General features: G+C 51.2%; 6 protein-coding genes across 6 annotated transcripts; 4 read left to right on the forward strand and 2 right to left on the reverse strand.

Moving 5' to 3' along the window:
* Window positions 1–19: 19 nt before the first annotated feature.
* Window positions 20–1,709, reverse strand: CCMA1212_010413 (Aspartic protease pep1; the record flags this gene model as incomplete). The annotated part of the gene is made up of 4 exons (XM_073707460.1): window positions 20–97; window positions 149–1,012; window positions 1,077–1,579; window positions 1,703–1,709. The coding sequence occupies 4 exons, from the start codon at window positions 1,707–1,709 to the stop codon at window positions 20–22; spliced, it is 1,452 nt and encodes a 483-aa protein (XP_073554033.1).
* A 1,036-nt stretch (window positions 1,710–2,745) lies between these two features.
* Window positions 2,746–5,032, reverse strand: CCMA1212_010414 (Transcription factor vrtR1; the record flags this gene model as incomplete). The annotated part of the gene is made up of 2 exons (XM_073707461.1): window positions 2,746–4,473; window positions 4,538–5,032. The coding sequence occupies 2 exons, from the start codon at window positions 5,030–5,032 to the stop codon at window positions 2,746–2,748; spliced, it is 2,223 nt and encodes a 740-aa protein (XP_073554030.1).
* Window positions 5,033–5,400: 368 nt separating this feature from the next.
* On the forward strand, window positions 5,401–7,126 carry CCMA1212_010415 (Efflux pump roqT; the record flags this gene model as incomplete). The annotated part of the gene is made up of 2 exons (XM_073707462.1): window positions 5,401–5,556; window positions 5,639–7,126. The coding sequence occupies 2 exons, from the start codon at window positions 5,401–5,403 to the stop codon at window positions 7,124–7,126; spliced, it is 1,644 nt and encodes a 547-aa protein (XP_073554031.1).
* An 853-nt stretch (window positions 7,127–7,979) lies between these two features.
* On the forward strand, window positions 7,980–9,491 carry CCMA1212_010416 (uncharacterized protein; the record flags this gene model as incomplete). The annotated part of the gene is made up of 2 exons (XM_073707463.1): window positions 7,980–8,940; window positions 9,007–9,491. The coding sequence occupies 2 exons, from the start codon at window positions 7,980–7,982 to the stop codon at window positions 9,489–9,491; spliced, it is 1,446 nt and encodes a 481-aa protein (XP_073554028.1).
* A 1,750-nt stretch (window positions 9,492–11,241) lies between these two features.
* On the forward strand, window positions 11,242–13,247 carry CCMA1212_010417 (putative transporter; the record flags this gene model as incomplete). The annotated part of the gene is made up of 7 exons (XM_073707464.1): window positions 11,242–11,541; window positions 11,607–11,700; window positions 11,752–11,951; window positions 12,008–12,547; window positions 12,604–12,799; window positions 12,855–12,931; window positions 12,984–13,247. 7 exons carry the CDS (start codon window positions 11,242–11,244, stop codon window positions 13,245–13,247), a joined length of 1,671 nt encoding a protein of 556 aa, XP_073554029.1.
* Window positions 13,248–15,280: 2,033 nt separating this feature from the next.
* On the forward strand, window positions 15,281–17,196 carry CCMA1212_010418 (Putative epoxide hydrolase; the record flags this gene model as incomplete). Its single annotated transcript, XM_073707465.1, has 6 exons — window positions 15,281–15,581; window positions 15,636–16,160; window positions 16,250–16,288; window positions 16,345–16,599; window positions 16,656–16,745; window positions 17,168–17,196. The coding sequence occupies 6 exons, from the start codon at window positions 15,281–15,283 to the stop codon at window positions 17,194–17,196; spliced, it is 1,239 nt and encodes a 412-aa protein (XP_073554036.1).
* Window positions 17,197–18,646: the final 1,450 nt, after the last annotated feature.

An 18,646-nucleotide genomic window follows, 5' to 3' on the forward strand; every position in this document is an offset into this window, starting at 1 on the left:
GACGAGTGCGAGTGATCAATTACTGGGTGGGCTGCAGGTTCTGCTTTGCCTGGATCTTGGGGACGGCGCCGAATCGCTGGTTGCCCTGATCAAAGATCTGATAGACTGTTAGCATGCGCATTACAGTCTTATGAATGGCATTACTTACCGCATAGACCGACTTCAGGAACACGTCACCCAAAATGTCAAAGGGGTTGCTTCCCCTCGACTGGACACCGCCGTACCAGTTGCTGTCGTCGGCAGGTGCAAAAGCCAGGTCCTCGGGCTGGATCACAAACTGCGTGTTCCCAACTGAAACCTTGAACTCGGGCAGACTCGAGGCATCCGTGTTCATGGGGAAGACGTAGCCTTGCTGGCTCTCGTCGTACTTGGCGCCGGGGATCGCCTTGTACAGGGCGTCGCAGACTTCGTCCGAGACGAGGGCAAGAGTAGTTCCGGTGTCGGCAATGGCAGTGTTTCCGTCTTGAGAAATGTCCTTGCCGTTGATGGTGGTCTTGGTGGAGGGGAACATCCAGAAGCCCTGCGAGTTGTCGACATCCGTCCAGGCAATGTCCTGGCCCGAAGCGGAGACGAGGTCCTGGTCGATGTAGCCAAAGGTGTAGAAGGACTCGGCGTTTTGGTCGCGGTCGCTGTAGAAGGCGGCGGTGAAGAGGGAGGCGTCGCTGGGGATGTCGTCCTGCTGGATCATGTTGGCGACGGGCGTGTTGGCGGGCGTCGGGCGGCCGTCTGTCTGGACGGTGTTGATCTGCGGCCAGGCGAGGCCCAGGAGGCCGTCGCCGGTGCCCTGGGCGAACTGGGCGGCCAGCTTGGAGGCGAGCTCAATGGTCTGGTTCTTGATGGAGAGGCCGCCGAGGTTGACGACGTCGGAGCCGCAGGTGCCCGAGGCGGAGCTGCCGTCGCCGTAGGAAATTTGCCATGTTTGGTCTTTGAGGGCCTTGAATGTTGAGGACTTTTTGGGGTCGAAGATGGCGTGGTTTTCCTGCAGTTGTTTGCTGAGTTCTGTAGAAAAGACCTATTGAAGTGATAATGTCAGCTACTTGGGCTTTGGTGTGAGGTGACATGAGTCTTCTTCATACCCAGAGGTCGGATGAGCCAGTGTCAAAGTCGAGCATGAGCTTCTGTCCAGGCGTTCCAATGGTCACTTCGCAGAGATATTCAGAGTCATTCTGCTGGTCCTCAGCACCGACCTCTCCCGTCGCACTGCCGCTCGGATCGACCGTTCCATCCTCCTTGACCTTCTTGACGAGGACCTTGGTCCTGGTGACTCTGCCGCCAACGGGGGCCTTGAAGTCCGGGTGCGCGAGGCCGCGCTGGTGGATGCGGTGCTGGTGGAAGTAAGGGCCGGGCTTGGTGGGCTCGAAGCCGAAGCGGTTGAGGAGGTAGACGTAGGACTTGGGGCCGTGGCGCTTGTAGTTCTTGTTGCGGACGGCGGTGATTTTCTGGAGGCCGCGGTCTAGCCTGAATTTGGCCTGGGCCTGGAGGATGGCTTCCATGTTGAACGGGGCGGTTGTGTTGTGCTGTCTCGATGGAGTTGATTTAGGCGTTGGTCTTGAGTTGGTTGATGAGCTGGGATTCTTCACTCGGGAATAGTGTGAGGAGTTGAGGGCGATTTATACACAGCAGCAGTGAGGTAGGCCTGGTCTTGATTCAACCGTCGTTTCAAAGACAAAGAGTCAGCGGATATCAGATCGTCACAATCTACAAGTCATCATCAGCCATTCGATAGTCTATCTTGATGCGCGTGCTGTTGCAACACTGCCTTGTCGTCGACAGCTGACGCGTTGTCGCACAGCAGGGCGAATGATGCACGGTTTGCCTCTTCCGTCAGTGTGACGCTACACCAGCAATGCACAGCAGCTTGTCGCCCGCAGAACCTGGCACGACCCCTGAAGAAGCAGATGCAAGACCTATGCGGAGGGAACCTATAAGAAGCGCAGAAGCAGGAAAAAGCAGACAAAGCCGCTGCTGCTGCATCTCGTGATTGGGGAGCTTCGAGATTCCAGAGTCGAGGGGGCTGCATAAAGTGCGTGCGGAGACGATGCGTGCCGAGTGCCGAGTTGGTGCGCGGATTTGGGGGGCCTTTGAGGGCCGGGCCGTCATGGCGATGGACTTTTATCCGGGCCATAGTATGGCCGGAGTGATATAAAGGCAGAGGCGATAGAGGCGATTTTCTTGTTATGGAGTGTGATGAAAATAGAAACTGATGATGTTGTCTGGGGTTTCAGTCCAGCCTTGATGCCGGCATCGGGTTTACTACAGTACTTGACATCACCGGCGCGGACAAGACGCTATTCCCAGCGTGCGTCGTCCCAATCATGCTGCAATCAATGGCTGCCGTCATCGTCGTTTCAGCAGGCAGACAAGAAATCAGGTCCGAAAGTGGAGATGGGCAGATGCGGCACTGCGCCTCATATGGGACCGGCGGCCGGCACTAAGAGGCGGGATTCAAGCATACAAAGAGAATTATCGCGGGTAATCGGATGACGCGTCGCAGGATATCGTCGCTTCGGACGAAGGTGTTGCGTCTCATTCATGGAGTGTAGATGCAACGTCGATATCGAGCGTGATGACCTCTTGTGAGCAGATGGATTAAATATCAGACCGCGCTGGAGACATTGACATATCACATCCGCCTAGGTACACAGCCAACTCGGAGTCAAAGAACAATCAAGATCCATCGCCTGACTAGAAGAGAGCTTGCTGGTAGTTTCGGGAGGTAGACGACCAACCGCTGGCAGACATCATCTAGAAGCCCGCCTGCTCTGCCACCATCTGCTCCCACTGCATCCACTGATTCGGGTCCGTCTCAAACGACAGCAAGTTCGGAAAATACTGAGCATCCGAACCCCCCTCCTCTAGATAATCCGCATACGAAAACTTGTCGTCAACAGACGAGTTCCGCGTCCCGGGCCTTGCCAATCTTGCCTCTGCCTTGTCGCGTCTGGCCCTCGCTTCTGCCTCCTTGAGTTGCTGCCACTCTCGGATGTTGCTGATGTACTCTGGAGTTACCGGCTCAGGAAGGCCCTCTTCCTTGGACGCAGCGACGTGCGAGTTCCAAACCTCGAGCGTCCATTTTCCCAAAGCCACATAGACGGAACCGGTAAACTCCTCCAATACCTGAGGGCAGCGCTCAAAGACGACTCCAATCAGCTGCCATGCCTTGTCGACGTCGGGCCCCGTCTTGCGTGCGCGAACCTCGATCAGCAGGTACAGCATCGTGTTCCAGAGATAGCTGGTGCCAATCTGCCACGTGAACTTGTCCAGGCCCATGTGTCCTCCTTGGATCAGGTTCGCATACTCCAGAAGCTTCATCGCGTTGAAGAACGAGACGTCATGGTCCTTTTGGGAGGCCTTTGCCGACAGATGCGCAAATTGCCGTATGTTGTGTGCGAATAGCCTCATTTTGCATACTGCCGACCGCGCCATGATGGAGATGAAGGTGTCCAGGGGATTCGACGGGTCGCAGTACCGCAAGTACTTCCTTTCCAAATGATCCTCAACCCCTTCTATGATTCTGTCCTTTCCGGCGAGCGAAATCTCCGGGTTGTAGAGCATCTCCCAGCGCAAGTCGGTGGTATACTCCTTAGCAAACCTGCACAGCGTCTCCATAATCTCGCCCTTGAGCAGACATAGTGAAATGGCCGTAGTCCCGTTGCGCTCCTTTGGGAATGAGGTCATATCAGGATGCAGCTCGTCATCGTCAACGTTGATGGGCAGTTTCACGTCGCCGCTGGAGATCTCGGGGGAGGGCTTCGTGCCCATGACGTCCGCCGTTCGGCAGTCGACGTGGGCGAGATGCCACCAGAGGCGGCGCCGCATTTCCGTCTCAAAGGGTGGGAGGCCGAGGAACGTGCCGTCGCGATGGAGGCCCATTTTTCGGGCGAGGCGGATGGCGACGCCGGAGAGGATGTAGAGGGTGTCGCAGCGGTATACCTTTCGGACACAGAGCTGGTTGCTGTTAGTGACGACGAGCAGCTTTGAGAAGAGAGATGCGATGCGATGTACCGTGAAGATGGAAAAGGCTTGGAGCGTCATGAGGTTCGAAGTCGACAGAAATCGGGCATTGACCAAGGCTTGTCGAGCGGCGATGCGATAGCGCTTGGTGATGACTGACAGCGGCAGTCCGAACAGGTTCTGGGCTTCCTCCTCTTTCAACGAGCTGATCGAGACGAGGTAAAAAGCAAAGACGAGCGCTTGCAAGCTCTTGGGCATCTCCAGAGGCCGCTGAAGGGCGTTGGTCATGGTGGTCCAGAACGTGGGCAGATGCAGGATCTTCATCATGGGGTCAACGCGATCTTTGTAAATGTCTCTGAGCCGCGACAGCAGTGGTGTTGAAAGATGGAGCTTGGCAAGGGATTCGATCTTGACACTCTCTGGCTCAAAGAAGAGGCGCGAGTCATCGAGATGACTGTCTGTTTCGACGGGGATGGCTTCTCCGACATCGTTGAAGTTGGTTGACTCCGGATGTTGAAACTAGGTGATATGTGAGTAGAACATCGAGGAGGACCAGGGGGGGGTTGCCGCCCATGACACGTACATCTTCTGACAAGTTGGACCAGATGGCACTAGAGATATCGTATGAGAATCCCATCTTCAACTGCATGGATTTAACAGAATAGAAGCCATACCTATCGAAATATCTCGACGCTCCCTCCTTCATGATAAACTTGGGCTTCTCCTCAGATGCACGACAAGTCGGCAACTTCATCGGCACAACCTGACCCATCTCAGAGGTCCCGCTCCCGCTCCCCGTCTCCGATTCAGACTCGTCTTCGTCCTCACAAGGCTCAATCTTGGCACCATACGCCTTGAGCATCTCCTCGTACCGCCGCACCCGCGCATGGAGCGTCTCCTTCGGCGGCTTCGTCCGCTTCCTCTTGCCGCGAACCGGCGCGACAAAGCTGCACTGTCGCTCTGCCTTTACGCAGTTGATGCACGGGGCGCGGCGGTCACATTTGACTTTGCGCTGGCGACAGCTCAGACAGGAGAAGCCCTTGAGGTCGGCCTCAGACCGCTTCGGGGTGTCGGCCATCTCCAATCTGCGATAACTCCGTGAGCTTCCTTTAGCTTCTCTTCGGGGTTGAAAGAGAGAGTCTACTAGAACAAGCGCCGAAAAAAATAGAAATTAAGGAGCCAGGAAGAAAAAGGAGGCTGTTCGGCCTTGTTTTATGTTTGTTAAAGAGACAGCTCTCTGTGTATGGCGCCTCGGGGGTCGGAGGGGAAAATTTGCATTTTCGGCCCCGAGCCGCGAATCGGTTCTAGCGTCCTATGATATAAGAGACTACACAGAGTCGTCGAGGGCAAACGATTCAATTTTCTTCAGGAGTTTCTAACTTGCAGATGCAAATTTGAGTATCTCGAGACCGTTTGCTCCAAGCTGCAAACAATTCTCGAATCATCATGGCGAACTCGACATCAGAAGGAGAGGAAAAGCCTCCTACGGCCATGACAGAGTCGAGCACAGCCAAGACGGAGGCGCCTCACCAATATCCATCCAATCAGAAGCGAATCCTCATCATGTTAGCTCTCTACATGGCAATCTTTCTGATAACACTGGTAAGCCAACCAGTTCGACTAAAACAAGCCTCAATTTATACCACAAAACGGTCAACATGTTAACGTTATTAACGTTACACAGGATCAAAACATCCTCGCAACCGCCATCCCTCGCATCACGGACGAGTTCAACTCCCTCAACGACGTCGGCTGGTATGGCACCGCCTACCTCCTCACCATGTGCAGCTTCCAGCTCATGATGGGAAAGGTCTACAAGTATTACCCGGCAAAGCCCGTCTTCCTCTCCGGCATCTTCCTCTTCGAAGTCGGCTCGGCCATTTGCGGTGCCGCTCCGAGCTCCGCTGCCTTCATCATCGGTCGAGCGATTGCGGGACTGGGATCGTCGGGCATGTTCTCGGGGCTCATGGTCATCATGTTCAACATCATTCCGCTGCAGCAGAGGCCGCTGTACCAAGGCTTCTTCGGAGCCGTCTTCGCGGTTGCGTCTGTCATTGGCCCCATTATTGGAGGAACATTTACGGATAAGGTGACGTGGCGGTGGTGCTTCTACATCAACCTGCCGATAGGAGGCGTCTCCATGATCGTCACCTTTCTCATCTTGCACCTGCCCAACCAGAAGCTCGACCCAGCAGCAGACGGATGGTTGGGCAAGTTCCAGCAGCTCGATCCCATCGGCAACCTCGCCTTCTTCCCGGGCATCGTGTGCCTCGTCCTGGCTCTTCAGTGGGGAGGCACCGAGTATCCCTGGGACAGCGCCCGCATCATCGTCCTCCTGGTGCTTTGCGGTGTCTTTGTTCTCATCTTCATAGGCATTCAGGTGTGGAAGGGAGAAGAGGCGACTCTGCCTCCTCGCGTCATGAAGCAGCGCAGCATTGCGGCAACGGTCTGGTTCGGCTTCTTCAATGGAGGTAGCATGATGGTCGTCATGTATTATCTTCCCATTTGGTTCCAGGCAATCAAAGGCGTCAGCGCTATCGATTCCGGTATCTCGCTGCTCCCCATGGTTCTTGCGACAGTCGTCGGCTCATTGTCGTCTGGCGTCATCATCTCCAGAATTGGCTACTACACTCCCTTCTTCTATCTCAGCTCCATCTTGGCAGCTATTGGCGGGGGGCTCTTGTCGATGCTCAAGCCTCAAACGGGACATTCAAAGTGGATTGCCTTTCAGTTCATATTTGGCCTGGGCCTTGGCTTTGGAGCGCAGCAGGCGTTGAACGTTGTCCAGACGGTTCTCGACAGGTCGGACATCCCCACTGGATCTGCGCTCGTCATGTTTACTCGATTCCTTGGGTCAGCCATTTTCTTGCCGGTCGCACAGAGCATCTTTCTGAGCACTTTGGTCAAGAAGGTCTCAAACATTCCCGGTATCGATCCAAACAAGGTCACTACTGCTGGCGCGACCGACCTGAAGAACCTTGTTCCCGCCGATGACCTCGAGACGCTGCTGCGGGACTACAACGATTCCATCATGCCAGTCTTTTACCTGGTGGCGGCGATGTCTGCTGCGACAATGCTCGGAAGCGTGTTTGTCGAGTGGAAGAGTCTTAAGAAGCGTGCAGCCAAGGACGCAGGTATAACCAAGGGCGACGCTGTAACTGAGGCGGCATGATGAGTTTGCCCTTTGTGAGGAATCTAGTTCTCAGCCGCACTCAATCACACTGCAATGAAAGTCCTCGGAGCAATCGATGAGATGAAAGAAGGTGAATAAGAAGATATGAAATAGGATGAGATCAGGGTGAGACGAGACTGGGATGAGATGAGACAGGGTGGATGAGAAGGGATGGACTGAGATGGAGTCGGACATGATATGAGACAAGGTTCATGAAAGGAGGACCTCGTCAGAGGCACTATTCATTTCTTGATTGCATTAATAGATAGAACAGACGACTTGGTAATGTCATATAGAAATGGGATACTACTCCACTTTATCAGCCAGACATTAGCAGCTTCTACCAAGGCTCATTCTTCGTTAACCAAGGCTCATTCTTTTTTAACCAAGGTTCTTTCCAGCTCAACCACGGAGTTAGCATTTCCGATCCAATCTCCGTTAGACTTTCCGGCCGAAAGGCGAAAGTCGTCATTCTTCTCAGCCTTTCTCGAAGTCACTGCTAATTTATTACGGAAAGATGGCCACCTCCCAGTTCGACTTCTCCTCGGGATAGCCTTGCCGCTTATTTCTTACTTTCGAAAACGTCCCTCCCTTTTTTTTACCCTCAGCTGCCTCTCATCATTTATCAAGTTGCTGACACGTTGAAGCCACCATCTTTGATCGGATACATCATTGCGGCGAATCGTGTCCGCAAAGCCTAGATGCCATAACACTGCTGACTATGAAGTCGGTCGGCCGGAACACCATATAAACACTATCTCCTCTGCTGGTGGTGTTTCATTATGATTTTCCGCAACTCATTAGCTTCAACCCACATGTTTTGCTTCAAATTGACGTCTTGAATATCGTGAATATGACATTCCAGCCAACCAAGCTTCCGAGCACACAAGTGCCTCCCGCATCCCTCGGACGAGATGACGTTGCAAGAGAAATACCCGAACTGTTGCCACTGTATGACGAGTTTCCGCACATCATCTATACAAAGTCCGATCCAGTATATGAGACAATAAGCTCAGCATTCAACCTCAGCATCTCTACTCTGCCACTCGTCGTCATTCGTCCCCTCGAAGAGAGCCATGTCCACGCGACAGTCAAGATAGCCCGGGCCACAGGCATACCACTGGGCATTCGCTCGGGAGGCTCCGAAATGTCGGCGCGGAACTACAGAGGCGTTGACAAGGGCATCATAATCGACATGCGCAGCATGTGCTCTGTAGAGGTATCCGATGACAAGGCATCTGCGAATATTGGCGGCGGCACCATCGGGGGCGATTTGGCCGTCGCTCTCTCAAAACAAGGCCTTTTCACGCCGATTGGATGGCATCCTAGGCTTGGCCATGCTGGATGGTCCTTGGCGGGAGGCTACGGCCTGTATTCGGCGACGTATGGCCTTGGAGTCGATAACATTCTCGGCGTTCGTCTGGTCCTCGCTGATGGATTGGCGGTCGACGTCGACAAGGACAATCACCCCGATCTGTTTTGGGCATTGAGGGGAGCCGGAAATGGCATCTGGGGCGTTGTCACGCAGCTCACCATCAAGATCTATCCGGCGCCGAAGCTTCTGATCGGCACGCTAGAGATACAGAAGGAAAATTGGCCGGCCGTCCTGGATCGATGGGCCAACGAGATCGAGCCAAACCTGCCTCAAGAAATAGCTGGTGAACTTTACTTTAGGAACCCAACGTTGGACAAACCGCAGATGATCATCTTCTTTGCCTGGTGCGCAAAGGAAGGCGATGGTCTCAAGAAGGGGTGGGAGTACTTTGAAATGATCAAATCATTGCCCGGGGCAGTTGTGCAGCGCATTGCAGAGTGTGAGTTTCCCATACCCAAGACATGCAGATCCAAATAGGAGTACTTACTGACAAGCAACCATCAAGCCGACTTTGCTTCCTACATCTTATCAGAGTTGACCATCCAGCCAGCATCTTTTCAAACCCGAGGAATCATCGCAAAAAGCATGACCAACAAGATCGCGCAAGTCATTATGAGCTACTGGAAAGATCCGAGCATTTACATGGGCATTCCCTGCCACTTCATCCGTGGAAGGGCCACCGAGCCTGATCCAAGTGCTTGTTTCCCGCTACGGTACCGCCACAGAGCCTTTCCAATCACTGCTCGTCCCGCGGAGCTGCCGAGGACGGCCGAGAAAGATGCGCTCGTAGCGGAAGTGTGCGCGCGCCTAGTCGAGGAGCTCAAGGCTACGGGCGATTGCTACGTCGGAGCTGCCTATGAGAACTTGATTCCGCCGGTCGATACCGACTTGGAGGCTACCTTTGGCAAGGAGGCTTTGGAAAAGCTGAGGGTATTGAAGAAGAAGTATGATCCTGATAATTTCTTCTCAAGAGGGTATCCAGTTTTGTAGCCTGAATGCTCTCACTATTCTACTGGGTCGTGAGCGAACGTAACTTCTCATTGTCTTGGCTGTGGTATGTCGTCTCAGCTTATGGATAGACGTCTCTTCATAACTCAGCAGAGTATACAAAGTGCTGAGTGGCAACTTTGACCCGACACTATCAGATGAAGTGAGTAATTGTATCAGCTGTTAATTGCGCGTTCATACTGTTCAGCGAATAGTCGTCGCTAAGGTATGCACCGTCAGCAGAGGCTACCGAGGTAAATGTGAACGCTGTCTGCTGCTCATGAGAATGCAACCAAAGTGAGGCGTGCCAAGCCCTGGCCCAACTGTCATGAACTCCGAAGGAAAGAACGTGCCGAGTCAAATGAGGAAACTTATCTTTGCGTGAGCCTCTAGTCGGCCTGTGGTAAGTTTCTATGAAATTGAGCTCAAGGATGATGAGAGTCGAACATATCGAATATGGTCGTGACCGGACTTGACTACTCAGTTTATTCATGATTGTCGCTGCTCACGTAGTAAGCATTTCTAGGTCAAATCATTTCACTTTCAGAGAGACAGAGAAAGGGCCTCTGAGACTGCGCAACGCCATGTGAAGTTCGATGTTCAGCTTTCAGCTTGCCTTGTCGTGAATCATTGCCTCGATCGCAGGGTAGGCAGGGTTCGAGATATCGGCTGGGTTAACCACCCGCTGCCATAGCCTCACATCTCCTCTACCTGTTTTCTTACAAGGATCAATTATATGTCTTCAGATGGCGTATAAGTATGAGTAGCCATATAGATATGGCTTGCCCCGATCGAGTTGACAGTCCGTATCTGCCAGTCTTAGTAATCACGTGTGTGAGCTATATGGTGCGGCAACTTGCTCAGCTTGTGCAGCAATGGTATCGCTATAGCAAATATTTCATCGATTTTCGTATAATTGAGCGGAGAGTCGGATTGTCTTAAGGAATATCATTCGGCTGCTCGCCAAACCAGAGGATAGCATTTCTAATACAACACCATAACCCTATCAACACCGCGTCAATCCTAAGGTGTGTGTATGGCGTCATATCACGACATTCGAACCCGGTTTCTCGCAAAGGCAAGCCGACAGTATTGGATGTCGCCTAAAAGGGAACGCTTTCAATAAACCTACAAGCAACTGACCTTGTGACATTCTTTCTTCTGGTATTATCTGTGAATTTGATATGCCCTTGCGATGATGATAATGTATGAGATACACCCGTACGCCGACTCGGCATATCGAGCTCCCCCGCAATCTTCTCGATGGTCGACCATAGGTATCTGAAGAATTAGTATACAGTGCGTGACTTGTAGACCGTCATCATCTTGTAAAGGCAATACTTGAAACGGGTTTCACAAGCCAGCTACCGTAAATGTTCCTCATGTTGTGATATCGCCCCCACGTTTGCCTCTCCCGCACGGCGGATTGGGGTTCATGATCATCCCCAATCTATGGCGCAATGCGTCTTCACATTCAGCAAACTGCGGGGAGATGCAGACGGCCGCGTCTCGGAAGGCGTTGACTAAAGATAAGGTGCCATCGGCCTTGTCGCCGTAGCACGCAATCATAGTCTATAATTGAGGACATCAAGGATGCTCGATTGCCATAAATGTGCGATGATCCGGTATTGGAAACGACTATCTTGTGGTACATCACCAAGAAGGATCTCATCCCCCCTTTTTGCAGCAGCTGGGCGAGGGCATGAGAAGAGGTGCCTCGTTTTGTTCTCACGTTGCTTGATTGTCTTCAACAATGGCTGCGGACAGCAAAGCGACCAATATCTCCATCACTACGGAGGAGCTGCCAAGCAGCATACACGACTCGGCGTCCAGTGACAGACAACACCTGAGGGAGCACTCGGGATCCGAAGAAGGCGGATACAACGAGGAGAAGAACCCATTCCGAGACTCAGCCGTCGCCCAGCACTGGGCTGAAGTCTACGAAAAGTCACAATACGAGTGTCGTCATGTTTTTGATCCAACATTAACATGGACCGAGGAGGAAGAAAAACGTCTTGTCAGGAAGCTGGATTGGCGGGTGTGTCTGTGGGCTGTAAGTAATACCCTTGGCCCATGGCTATTATCACGTATACTAATGGGTATCCCCATGGCTTGTAGTGCGTCATGTTCTTCGGCCTTCAGGTCGACCGAGGAAATCTTGCACAGGCAGTGTCGGATAACATGTTGGACGACTTGGGCCTCACCACAAATGGTAGATACCCCATACGAGTTCGAGATGAAGTCGTTACTAACATGGTGATAGATTACAACTACGGAAACAGCGTTTTCAGAATATCATTTCTGGTTGCCGAACTTCCCTCGCAGCTCGTCTCGAAAATGGTCGGCCCCGATCGATGGATCCCGGTACAGATGGTTCTGTGGTCTGTTGTTGCGGTATCGCAGTGTGCATTGACTGGCCGCACAAGCTTTCTCTGCACACGCAGTCTTCTAGGTCTCCTGGAGGTTGGTTAACCTCCGTTCCGCAAAATGGCTCCTTCGCGAAGCTGACGCGTCTCTAGGGTGGATTTATCCCAGACATTGTTCTGTGGCTGTCCTACTTTTACACGTCTCGAGAGCTACCTGTCCGACTGAGCTACTTTTGGACTTCCCTCTCAGTCACTGGAATCGTCACCTCCCTTCTCGCCTTTGCCCTACTCCATCTGCGTGGTGTCCACGGCTGGGCGGGGTGGCGGTGGCTCTTCCTCGTCGAGGGCTTAATCACCCTGGTTGTCGGCCTCGCTTCATTCTTTCTCATGCCCGCTTCTGCTGTCCAAACAAAGACCTGGTTCCGCCCCAAGGGATGGTTTACAGACCGCGAGGTAGCCATCGTCGTCAACAGAGTCCTGAGAGATGACCCGTCCAAGGGTGACATGCACAACCGACAAGCCATTACGCCGAAGCGATTATGGGAGACGTTGAAGGATTTCGATCTGTGGCCGCTCTACATACTTGGACTGGTTATATATATTCCCTCCAGCCCACCAGCGACCTACCTTACACTTACTCTGAGGAAGATTGGATTTGATCCATTTACCACTAACCTGTTGACAATCCCATCCGTAAGCTCCCTCGAAGCACGTAGCATGTTGCCGATGATTGCTAACGAACTCCCTAGAATGTTTTCCACATCATCAATCTCATCCTCATCACTCGACTTTCGGAATGGCTGAACGAGCGGACCCTCGTGTCCATGATACAAATGCTTTGGACGCTTCCTTGCGTAATTGCTCTCCGCTGGTGGCCAGGTGTCATGGTCGATCAATGGGGCACCTACGCTCTCGTCACTGTCCTGACATCCTATCCATACTGCCGTATGTTTACAGCATCTGAATGCGCTTGCTATACCGTTTACTCACAACCTTATAGATGCCATTTTGGTTGGCTGGACATCCAAAAACTCAAACAACGTCGGCACTCGTTCAGTGTCCGCCGCAATATATAACGTAAGTGGTATAATCTATTACCTTCAAAACTCATTTGCTTACTCTCTCTCAGATGTGTGTTCAACTTGGCAGCGTAGTTTCGGCATACATTTACGTGGACGATGATGCTCCTCTGTATCATCGGGGCAACTTCAACCTCTTCATCATCAATGTGCTTTCAATCGTTCTCTTCCTTCTTACCAAGGTCTATTACATCTGGCGGAACAAGCAGCGGGACAAGGTCTGGAATGCATTGACTGAGGATGAAAAGAAGGAGTACACTGCGAATACGAAGGTGAGAGGCAGTGCCCGGCTGGACTTCCGGTTCGCACATTAGCATGGGTGGAATGTGTCCTTTGAGCGCGCTAGTCTTTAGAGCCGGTGATTTGAGTCAGAGTACAAAGAATAGTGGATTATGATTGCAGCTCGACGGTTCTGAGCTTTCTGACCGTGATGTATTCGACGATGCTCTGTAAGTGAATGTCCCAATCTTCAGCATATGGAGTACGGTGGGGGAAGCATAATGGTATGACTATCTGGATCAATTCTATCAAATGTAGAGCCAGCTAGTGAGCTGGACTCCCAGGCAAGCTGTTGGGCTTACGGGTGGCATCAGTCTGCTTAGTGGAACAAACATTGGCCATCGCGACATCAAGCCATCTAACATCCTTTGCTTGGCAGCTCCAATGAACCCACCCTTATGATCACGGATGTTGGCTCTCGAAACAGTATAAGGAAGATACCCACGACCGGATCAACTCAGCAACTACAAAGCACGGCAGTATGGCGTATGAGCCTCCGGACGTGTACCCCAGAACTTGAAAGCTCATTCTGTCTACGAAACGTTACGATGTCTGGTCACACGGTTGCGTGTTTTGGAGCTTATCATTTGGCTGCTCTACGGGAAAGCCAGCCCCGAATTATTCCACAAGGCCTCAGCAGAGGGCTGAACAATTGCGAATTCCGGATGGACCATGCGGTCTGGGGTCGCAAAAAGCACGTTGCGGTCGAGAAGTGGATTAAGCATTGAAAGAGAGATCTCAAGGAAGCATCAACACTCCATAACCTAGTCAGGTTAATAGAGAAGAAGCTGTTACTCTTGGGCGATGATCGAGCGGATTCCAAGACATTGTATACTACTCTGGAGGGCGTCGTGAAAGATGCGTCGCAGAGGCCCCCGTGTCTTTTCAACGCAGGCACTGAAAAGCTAGCATCGAAAAAGGAAGACGCTCACGCTTGGCGACCCGGCTGATGAAGAGCTGTTGGTCTTATTTTCTTCTTCATTCTGATGCAGGCTCGTTCAGTACATACGGCAATCTTCCAGCAAACTCCATCTCAAAGATCTTACTGATCGTCCAAAGTTATGCACTTTCTTCTAAAAATCTAGTAAATGAACCACCGCATCGGATGGTTTATACCTATGATATTTTGGAGGAGTAGCACTATCTTGGAAATATATACCTCAAGCAACAGGTGCATTGTGATAATTTTATTTAGTGTTGGATGAGTACTTCTCTCAATAATAAGAAATTTTGCAGCAAAAAGATCACCTATATCACACAAATATTTAAATCAGAAAGACCTTTAATTGAAAATATGGAAGTTCCTAAAAATACAGCTAATAATAATGTTTCTATCAGGACTTCAGAATAGACTCGGTAGCACGTCGGAGTCACAAGCCGATTGGAGCTAATCATGAGCAGTCTGCTCCGGCAAGCTGAAAACGATAACAACTTGTCTCGCTGTCATACCAACAAGGTAAAGATGTCCCGCCTTCGTAGTTCATTTAGGCAGAGTTGTTCTTTTATATGTTTAAACAGAGCCTCGATTACGAAGAAACTGATCCATGTTGACCTTAACAACTCGTTGGGCTCTTTACAACTCACACAACGAGTGTTAGCAATATTCACGCTTGATTAGAAAGCTGGCCTTCCTATTTCCGGGTCATTAATAACAAAGTAGTCCCAAAATTTCGTGACTGACGAATATGATGCGCATGGCCTTTGGAATCTTGCGTGTTATGGCAACTTTTCCCGAGTCCAACCAGCTATCGCGGTGGGTCTATTTCTCTACCTATACACACAGTCCATCACAAGGGAACGTCGGGCTCAGGGAATTCAGGACGAAGATTGGCATGTTATTCGTCTGCATACTCCTTCCGTTACAGACAAAGTATGATTGGTAATGCTGAAATGTGGTCCAGCGCACCGCGTCCTTAGGTTGTGCAACGTTGACCACGTCAGGCAATGTCATGATGGGGAGCGACTCTTACCGGGGAACGTCGAAGGAAGTGATTATAAAGGCTTGCTCTTGCCAATGGCGTGAATCTCAGAGTCATCACTCACAATTGTAACCAAACATTTCATCACAATGCGTCTCAGTATTCTTCCCTCACTTGTCGTGCCTGTTGCTGGCGCCTCGGTGCTTTTAGACAGCCGCTCTAATGAACATTACAAGTTGAGACCCATTACGCTCAATCTTGATGGCGACATGCCTCGGATGCTCGAGTTGATAAAAGTCAATCAACTTCCCGATGCTCCCGAGTACCCTGGCCTCTCACCAGATGCTGGAATTCCGCTGAGCACTCTGAAGTCGCTGCGTACTCAATGGCACACGAAATTTAGCTGGGAGAAAGAACAAGCTGCCATTAACAAGCAAGCCATTCTATATGGTATTATCATCATGATCTGCTAATGGTTGATCAGATACCCTCAGTTCACGGCAGAGATTGGGGGTCTCACAATTCACTTTGTGCACCAAAAGTCAAGCGCATCAGATGCCATTCCGCTGATTCTGTTCCATGGCTGGCCGGGATCGTTCCTGGAGTTTCTCCCCCTAGTCAAGGATCTTACCAGCAAGGCAAAGACACCAGATGGGAAATCGGTCGCATTTGACGTGATCATCCCCAACCTTCCAGGATATGGACCATCGTCGGCGCCTCCGGCCAACTGGACCATCGCAGACACGGCCAGAATCATCAATACTCTCATGACAGATGTCCTTGGTTACAAGACATATGCCACCCATGGGACAGACTGGGGCTGCTCCGTCGCGTATCATCTCTACAGCTCATACAACACCACCGTGCGTGCAACTCAGCTGGTGTTCCTGCCAATCTTCCCGCACACACCCAATCAGCTCTCCGATGCCGGCATTACACTGAACGATCTCGAGCAATTTGAAGAGGGAAGCTTCATGGAATGGTATACCAGTGGCCAAGGTTACTTTCAGGAGCAGACGACTAAGGAAAGTATACCCTGAATTCGGCTTGAAAGTGAACGAAGAACTGACGTTCGCTTCAGCCTAACACCATTGGACTGGCCCTATACGACAACCCAGTTGGTCAACTCGCTTGGATCGGTGAAAAGTTTTTGAACTGTGAGTCGCGTTTAGATGCCTGTGGTGTTCCTCTCCTGATTATATCGAAATCTTAGGGTCAGATCCTCAAGCCGGGACTGGCCCCTCGGTCTTGACGCACAACGAGATCTTGACGGCCGTCTCACTGTACTACCTCACCAAGTCGTTCAACTCGGCGGGCTTCATCTACTATCAGAATCAAAATGGATTTGCCACGGAATACACCAAAGCCCAGACGGATGCGCCATTGCTGTTCAGCTCGTTCAAGTATAATATTGCATTCTGGCCGCCTGCGCTAGTGGAGAAGACCGGCAACCTGGTTGTCTACAATAGTGAGTTGTAGCGCCCCGCGAGTAAGCTGCTGAGTTAACGCCGACTCCGTGTATAGATCACGACTTTGGTGGACACTTTCCTGCGCTTGATAACCCTCCGGCCATGATTGCCGATCTTCGACAAGTTGTGCCGATCATTGGAAATTGTAGGAGGTATGAAGCCACTGTTAGGAAGATACTTAGACCTCACGATGAGGATTCAAGAGACGTATTCTCTTGCGCCGCAAGGAGCATCAAGACAATGATCACAACTACGCTGTTTAAAAGACTATGGATCAAGTCATGTAATGGTCTGTTTTTATCTCAAATGATTAACCCTGCAAGACTAGGTACCCGGCCATAGTACATACAGCCACAGCCCGCCTGACAAGGATTCAGATCCCACGTCAGTCAATCCCTAAGGGTTCGTCTAATAAAGTGATAATGCAGCATAGGGAAACGCCTTATTAACGCAGTGGTGCTGCATCTGTCTGTAAAAAGCTAGACTGCTGCTTGTTCTCGTTTAGCATGCCATAATTGACAAGTACTTAGCGGCAAGTAACACGCACTTCGACTAACGACTGTCTAGTCGGATCAGGGGCTGTGTCCCAAGGCTGAGCTGCATGTCTCTCGAGTTGTTGTCTCCCCCGCACGACAAATCCGATGTGTTATGCGTGGTGTGAGCAATGTCTTTACCAACAAATAATTGGCCGCAGCCTCAAAAGCTAAACAGTATTGCTGCCTAACGGCTGAACTCCCGACCAACAAGACGAATCATAGGCAACAGCATTTTCGTAAAACGTGTCCCTGAACCATTTGATCGATTAATGGGCTTCCGGAACGGGCTATACACGCTGCAGTCATACCTTCTTGCACCGCCCGTTCACATTCTCCTGTGATTGTGCTACATACCGTATACTTATCTATGTATGTGGAGTTGATGGGACGGTAATAAAGCCAAGCGTGCTGCGTTGGACCAATCTATTAGCTTCAAAGGTTGCTATATAGCATGACCACAGCCCCAGCCTCCAAAAAACGATGTGCTTAAATAGGCCCTGAACCACTAGACAGGTCTCCCAGATAAGTGTTTCTTCCTCTTCCAATATCAAAGTCCATTTCAGTCTCAATTATTCTGCAAGAGAGAAAGCTAAGACTCAACTACCACGATGCCAGAATTCCAACGCGACACGAGGGGCCAGTTGTGGATTACAGAGACCCAGTGGCTGACATCCCCCGCCGACATTCTCACTGCTTCCGCAGCAATTCAATCGGGAGAAGCGGGGCAGTACGGCTGCACAAATCGAAACGGCGTGCTGTCTTATTTTAGAAACACCACACGACGCGCAACTGACAGCGATATCGCTCAAGCCTGGGCCGTGAGGAACCGGGAACAGCGAATTGAAATGATGTTTGGAAGCGACCGAAACAAGTGGCCAACTGCACAAACCACTTTCGATGATATTCTACCTGGACAAAGCGGCCAGACTGCTATGCGATCGACGAAGAAATAAGCAGAATTAGTGAAGCCTTGCCCCCTGTGGTTAGCATGTAAAGTGATTTGATATAAGCCTATGTCAAGAACTAGACATTAGGCTGATCTTATCAACCACAACTCCTTAAGTGCTAGGCTGGGCTGGTTATTAAGGGTTACTACAGATTAGGACGCTCGGCCAAGAAATACAGATAACTTACAAGATTCTTTAAGTCACGTCGTGCAAAACATTGCCGCTGCCTTAGATCGCATATGTCCGTAGGGAAAGATTGTCGGAAAGTCTCACGTCTTCATTCCATTCCCATTTGTCGATTCGTATAACCACCCGCTCGTCTTTAGAGCTGGTTTTTACGGGATCCCTCTAGGCCTTCCCCTGCCCTGACTAGCCAATGGCAGAAGCCAACTGGCCACGCGCCTGCAGGGATTCGACGGTATCGTCGTGATGATCAACGACGCCCCAGACGAGAGGCTAGATGGGAAGCCAGCCCAGCCAAGGGAGGCCATTACAAGAGACAAGATAGATTAGGGCAAATATGTCGAGCATATCCTTAAGCTTCTCCAAGGCAGCGGCGTCGC

This window comes from Trichoderma ghanense (genome assembly GCF_004382785.1).
Source record: "Trichoderma ghanense strain CCMA-1212 chromosome Unknown scaffold_25, whole genome shotgun sequence".
NCBI lineage: Eukaryota > Fungi > Ascomycota > Sordariomycetes > Hypocreales > Hypocreaceae > Trichoderma > Trichoderma ghanense.